Source organism: Coffea arabica, chromosome 6e, assembly GCF_036785885.1.
Source record: "Coffea arabica cultivar ET-39 chromosome 6e, Coffea Arabica ET-39 HiFi, whole genome shotgun sequence".
Lineage (NCBI taxonomy): Eukaryota > Viridiplantae > Streptophyta > Magnoliopsida > Gentianales > Rubiaceae > Coffea > Coffea arabica.
The window spans coordinates 26,243,826-26,250,874 of NC_092321.1; the positions used below are offsets into that span (position 1 = coordinate 26,243,826).

Here is a 7,049-nt window from a genome sequence, read left to right on the forward strand (position 1 = left end):
TGAAGCCACTAGTACCTACAAAACTAGAAAAACCTCATGATAAGACAACAAGGACTTAGCAAAGCTGAAATTAACTCTTAAAAGCTGGAATTTCTCAATCAAACTGGAAATTTCAAACCACCACACAAACTATAAAATTTTTCATGAAATCTGTGACGACCCCACCTTCCCCTATGGCGAACCAAAGGGTTCAGCGGACCGCCTGCCCAACTCTCACCAGGATTCACTCACTAACATTTTTGAAATAGTCTTTCATGCCTCTAGATTAACATAAAAAGTTCTATTCATCCAAGAATTCCAACTTAATTTACAACCCAAAAGTGAAACATAGGATTTCATTACCAAATATCCCAAATACATTTCATTTACAAAAATACAAGTACATGAAATTATACAAACTATTTCATGCTTACATGCTCCGACCTCCACTCCCGTAAGGAAAACAAAATTAAATGAGTGAACTCAAAGCCCAGTGAAGTTCTCAAACAAGCAGTCAAGTTATTAAATCACGAAAATATTACATTTAACACTTTGCACAGTAATAAGCCGTCATTCAAGAAACAAACATTCAATCATTGGAAGGATATGTGCTCACTTGGAGCCATTCATTCAGTTATTCAGTCGCTGACCATTTCTCCCTTATTCTTCCGACATCTGAAAACATTTGAAAATAAAACTTCAATAGTGATCATTTCATTCAGTCAGTCATTTCATTCATTACATTTCATTCACTGGCCAATATTCCACCAGACTTCGTGGTCATACTCGAGTATACCAAAATAGTGGGCCAGGATCACCAACCTACCCGACCGAGTCCGCTTCTGACTCGAATAGGCTAGCAACGAAGGGCAAGTGCCCAGTTCAGCCAAAGATTTACATTCATGCACAAGTAACTTTCAATCATTTGATCATTGAAAATTCACATTCACTTAGGTCGAGTGCAATAAAGTACACACTCGCCCATTGAAAATCCATTTATCAGTTATTCGAAAGCATTTAACATTCAAGCAAACATTCATAACATTTCACATAGTCATTGATAGCATAACATGCAAGGAACACTCACCAATCAATAGCAATCCTTCACTTTAACCCTGGTTCGTTCTCTTGAACTCTCTCGAGTCCTGTGGTCATATACTATATTAAAAGGCTAGCAATACAAAGCCAAATTACATAAAGAAATTGAGGTTTCAAAACTTCTTTTAGAAAATGCATCAATTTACAAGTGTTATGCCCATATAACTTATCAAAAATATAACATTTTCTTACTCAAATTGAGGAGAAAACCTCATGTGCATACTATAAATGTTGCGAGAGTCATTTGGAGCACAAAAGCATTTAATTATAATCAAACGTTTGAAGGAATTAGGTCAAGACTTTCAAAGTGCAAAGTTATAAATTGTCTGATCTAAAATGATATGAAAAAACTCATTTCCTTTCATTTAAACCTCTTGTCTTGGCTCAAAACTAACACACATGCAAAGAAATAGATTGTAGCAAGTGTTTTGAGTAAAAGCATATGCAAGTGGAAAACAAAAATGCCCAAAATTCATACCTCAACCCTCACTTGTTAAAATCACAAGGAGATCATGTAAATAGAGCCTATATACATAGACTTCATGGGCTTAGTAACCCTAGGCAAAATACATGCACGTTTTGTTTTGTTTTGGAAAGGAAACAATGAAACATTTTAAGTCTAAAACTTGACGTACGCGACTAAAAATCATGTTTAAAATGGTCATCATGTTTACCATGCACAACGTATGAAAATTGGCAAAATTTCAGCTCATATACCACCGCTAGAGTGGACTCAAGCATCCCTAAGCAATCTAAGTCCAAACCATCCAAAAATCACATTCCCACTTTCACTTTCACTCACTTATATTACAAGAAAATAAACGGACAGCATTTTCCCTGTTTTTTTTCTTACATTTTCCTCCAATTTCAAAGCTATTTTTCGTAGCCAAACAGCCCCAAACAAGTCCACAAGTGATAAGATACAAAGGGTCCTTATTTCAGCCACAAAACGAGCTATATTAGGCCTTTACCTAGCATATATTCAACATATATCTAAGTTGGAAATTTAAACCCTAAACTGGAATTTAACACCAAGAGCTAGAAATCCTTCAAGTGAAGCCAAAAATACGTGTACAAGCTGGAAAATCCTCATGGCAGCCCAAAGTTTCATAGCAAGCTGGAAAATAATAATTCATGACTGGAAATTTCGAATGAAAGCTAGAAATTAACCACTAAAGCTTGAAATTCGAATATAGAAGCTAGAAAACCTCATCTCAAAGCTAAAAAGTTCATCCAACCTCATATCAAAGCTAAACCATTCATATCAAAGCTGTCCAATACATTTCAAAGCTGAAAATTGCAAGCTAGTAAGCAAAACCATGAAATCTTCCATAAATCTTCCATATTCAAGTAATATATTCACTAAAATACAAGGTTAAAGGAATAAAATAGTTCCTTGCCAAGAGTACTTTCAATCCCTAAAGAGAGTAGCAAATCACAGCTTTCTTTTCTCCAAAATAACTCCACACCAACCTTCTTCCTTCCTTGTTGCAACCTTCTATGGATGAATTTAGGGTTTGAGGTTGATATTCCCACAAAATCTTGCTAGGAATCAAGATGAAACTTGAAGAAAATTTCTCTCTTTTCTTGCTTGAGAGACTCGGCCAAGAGGAGCAAAGAACATGATGGATTTTCTTCAATTTTCCAAGATAAATAGAAAGACTAGTCTTGGTCAAAGTTTGGTTTGATGGTTGACAACTGTCAAAATCAAATTCCATTCATATCCCTTTGTCTCTCATGTGTTTCTTATAGCTAATCTATCTTGTGTTCATGTAATACACTCTTAATATTTTTAATCACATAGTTCCTCTAGCACCACACCTGTTCTCGTCCACCAAATACAACGCACACATCTCACTAGTCGGTTAAACTACCATAGTACTCTACGAAACTTAACATGCACTAAAATATAAAAAAAGGAATGATAAAAATCTTAACTTAACCTTTAAAATCACTGTCAAATTAAGGCTAGCAAATAAACAAGTAAAGTAAAATTGAAAGGAAACATAAATTAAGTTTTTCAAAAATAGGAGAATATTTAAAATAATTTTCATGTCCTCACAAAATCTACCATAATCAAGTTTTAAATCTACTCAAATGCAAGTTAAAAGAGAAGAGATAGTTTCTAGACATAATTACCTTTAAACCCTACAAAGAAATGCAACCAAGAGCTTCTTTTCTCCCAAATATCTCCACCAAAGTTCTTCTTCCTTCCTAAATGTCACTTTCTAAGGATTGGATTGCAAGTTTAGGATGAAATCTCAAAAATTCAAGCAAGAATTCTAGGTTGGAAATGTAGTTTCTTTTCTCTCTGAAAGGGGAAGGCCAAGAAGAAGAAGAAAATGAAGAATTTTGTCCAATTTTTTTCAAGATAAAGACCAAGACTAGTCTTGGTCAAAACTAGCTTGGATGGCCGCCAAGTGTCGTCGTAGGGTTTTAAACTTATCTCCTTGTCTTTCCTCTATCTCTAATGTCTAATCTATATTGTTTTCCTCTAATCCACTCTTAGCACTTCTAATCACATAAACCCTCTCATGAAATACCCATTTTTGTTTACTAAATTTATTACGCACCTCACTAATGGGTCCTATTTCCATAATGCACTACGAACTTAACATGCACTAACTTATAGAAGAAAATTATTAAAAAATCTTGACTCACTTATAAAAATATCTAGGAAATTAAGACAATAAAGTAAAGTAAAGAAAATGTATTCAAAGAAATAAAATAAACTAAAAATATTTTCGGGTCTTCACAATCCAGGTTAGGCATTCTCTATCACCAAGCATACATTTATTCAAGAAAATAATTTGCATGTATAGTCTGCAATCGTTAAACTACCTAGAAGTGATGCTGGGTTTCTTCTCACACATTAAATGTATTTGGATAAACTTTCATTTCTAAGTACGGCAATACGTCACGCTTTAAAACTTTATTTGTTAAGCAATATGACAAATTAACAAAACCGAAACATATTTCCCTTTTCAAGTTTCTTTCTATCTCGTGAGATAAATTTTAGCTGGATCTAGTTAATCAAATTTGGATCGTTGGTTGGATGATGGTCGTATGACTTTTGCTGGATGGTTTAGGTATGGACAAAAGATTTACAAAGATGATGCACCATGAGTTGCAAGGCTGACCAAATCTCAAAATTACCCTACTAATACTACTACTAAATCTTCAAGAACTCTTGCTAGAAAATGTATCAACATGGAGAAAAAGATGTGGACAAATTTCTAAAATCTGGCTTACCATGTCATGGAAATGCTATGAAGAAAGACATCAGTTAAGTTTCCTATTTAGCACTCTTGCCTCTCATCATCATTAAGTCCATAATCAGCTGCAAGCTCAAGCTAATTAAGCCAAAGGTTGGGAAAGAAAAAAGATTTGCATTATTCAACAAGATTTTTAACATTTGTCATGGCACATATTTTTCAATATGACAAATTAAAAAGTTTTTCGATTGAACAACTCAAGCAGCATGTTGCAGTGCTTAAACATAATACAAAAAGTCACAAGAATTGGAAGTCCATCAATTTAATCTATCACTTTTTTAGGAGTATTCACTCATATTAATAATGCCAACAAATGAGATATTTAATGGCACCATTACATGTACATTTTATCAACCAAAAATCTTTACTCTGCCATGGCTTCTCTCAACCCACTCAACAACTAGGTTCCAAAGACTAGAAGTCCTCAAGTATAAGCACTAAATTAATTCCCATAGTCATATTCAAGCAATCACGGCTAGAAAACGTAAAGCTATGACTGCATCTCATTTTCTCCCAAGGGTAGCAATTCAACAAGAAGTAATACCAAAAAAAAAAGGATTAAGGAAAGGTGGAGGCTATCTTTACCGGATGTCCTGCATTGGTAAAGAGGCGGCAACAGATCATTAGATTGTCGGATATCCCTTAGGAGGCTGCAATGGTATACCAAAACACCGGAGGTCCGTCAAGCAGCAGCGCTGTCCTCAGACTTTTCTGTCCTTCCAAGACTAGTATATCATTATAGTTGTCCAAGTTTATGTTGATCTGATGTGGCCGGAGACTATATTTAGATTGCAATGGAGGAAAAAAGGGGGAGGCTAGATTTGGATTTCAATTGGAAGAAAGGGGGAGGCAGGAAGAAACAAGGAAAAATGGACAACAAAAGAGGTTGGGTGAGAGAAATAAAACACAGTTATGTGAACTTGCATTTGCTCCACAACTAAATGCCAATGGCTTTCTGGACATGACAGACCAACGTCGTGGAATCCCAATAAAGTGTGTGGCCCTAGGGACATGGATATTACGTTAGTTTTTTTGATAAGTATTCCACTTACAAAATTTTATTCTATCTGCTCCCAAATAGATATCTAAGATAATTTATCTTGAGGTAAGATAAATCAAATAATAAAACCTATCCAAATGCACTCAATATCATCTATCATTTTGGGGTGCCAAAAACACTGATCACTGACAATAGCAAAACCCTTAATAATGACATGATAGATAGATTGTGTGAAAGTTCAAAATCAAACACCAAAATTTTATTATTTATAAACCGCAGATGACTGAAATGCATTGGGATTGGCATGAGAAACAACCTTACACATTAATGGAGTATAGAACTATAATTAGAACTTCTACTGGGGCAACACCTTACTCTCTTATGTATAGAATGGAAGCAGTAGTATCTGCAAAAGTTGGGATCCCATCCTTGTGCATTCTGATGGAAGCCCAATTAAAGGAAGATGAATGGGTTAAGCAGCGCCATGAACAATTGTCTCTGATTGATTAAAAGCGATTAAATGTTGCTTGTCATGGACAATATTATCAATGGCAGATGGTTTGTGTTTACAACAAGAAAGTCAAACCCCACCCATTTGAAATCGGAGACAAGGTCCTGAAGCGAATTCTTCCAGTTTCGGATAAGGCTAAAGGGAAATTCGCTCCAAATTGGCAAAGACCTTTCATTGTTAAAAAGGTGTTGTCCGGATGAGCGCTTATTCTCATGGAAATGGATGGAAAAATTTTCCCTCAACCAGTCAATTCAAACATGTTCGAGAGGTTTTTCATCTAATTATATAAGTTTTCTTTTAGAGCTACTGCATAGGATGGATTAAAAGGCGGACCTTCTTCCTTTTCACTTCAATATTTTATCCCTAGTTTTCCCTTTTGAACCATCAGAATGACCTGATCTTCTCGTTTGGCAACCCCTGAGGATCACAAACCTCACACTAGGGCAAGTTTTATTTTACATTTATTTTTCTCCATAAAAAAAAAGAAGAAGAGAGAAAAAAAGAACGATGAAAAATAGAATAAAAAGAAAAGAGAAGAGAAAAACCTATTCAAAAACTAAACTAAAGCATTTTTGAGCTTTTATTAGCCCTATATGTAGACACCAAAATTTGGCTTTATTTTTTTAATTCAATTTAATTTAATTTAATTTAGTTTAATCTTTATCGATATTTTTTTTATTTATTTTTTAAATTTTATTTTTGTTTTACTAATCTCATTTTTAGACATTTTAGCATAAAATTGAAAAAAAAAGAAGAAGTCAAGTCATGCAGCAAAAAGAAAAGTCAATTAAAGGATACATGGAACTATTTTTGGAGGATGAGATCTTGGCCTTTCATCTTAGGTTTAGCTTCTTTAGGGTGCCTTTAAAAATGAAAAGGGCCGCAAGGGGTGCGAATTAGAGGGAGAGCTACGGGGGGTTTCTTGAAGGGGCTTACGGCTAGAAAAACAGGGAAAAAGGGAGAGAAGGTTTCGGTTGGGCTTATGGGTAAAGAAAACAGCACAAGAACAGGGGAATAGAAAGGCAATAGAGGCGGCAAAGAAAGCAGAGGGAGAACTAGAGAGGGGCGGCTGGAAAAAGGGGAGAGTTTCGTGAGGCAGGGGAGCTTCATCTGGGGGGCGGCGCAGCAGGGAGGAGGAAGAAAAGACTATCGGGCGAGAAAACAAGAAAAGGGAGAGGGCAACAAA

At 35.3% G+C, this 7,049-nt stretch overlaps 1 protein-coding gene across 1 annotated transcript; it reads left to right on the forward strand.

Moving 5' to 3' along the window:
• The first annotated feature begins 5,631 nt into the window (after window positions 1–5,631).
• On the forward strand, window positions 5,632–6,063 carry LOC140009819 (uncharacterized). The gene is made up of 2 exons (XM_072056149.1): window positions 5,632–5,823; window positions 5,908–6,063. Exons 1-2 carry the CDS (start codon window positions 5,632–5,634, stop codon window positions 6,061–6,063), a joined length of 348 nt encoding a protein of 115 aa, XP_071912250.1.
• The last annotated feature ends 986 nt before the right edge of the window (window positions 6,064–7,049 follow it).

Excerpts from the sequence above, each read along its gene's own strand:
- LOC140009819 (XM_072056149.1), top strand. The coding sequence starts at position 5,632 with ATGACTGAAATGCATTGGGATTGGCATGAGAAACAACCTTACACATTA. Across the intron at positions 5,824-5,907 it reads AATTAAAGGAAGATGAATGG|ATGGTTTGTGTTTACAACAA; the intron begins GTTAAGCAGCGC and ends TATCAATGGCAG.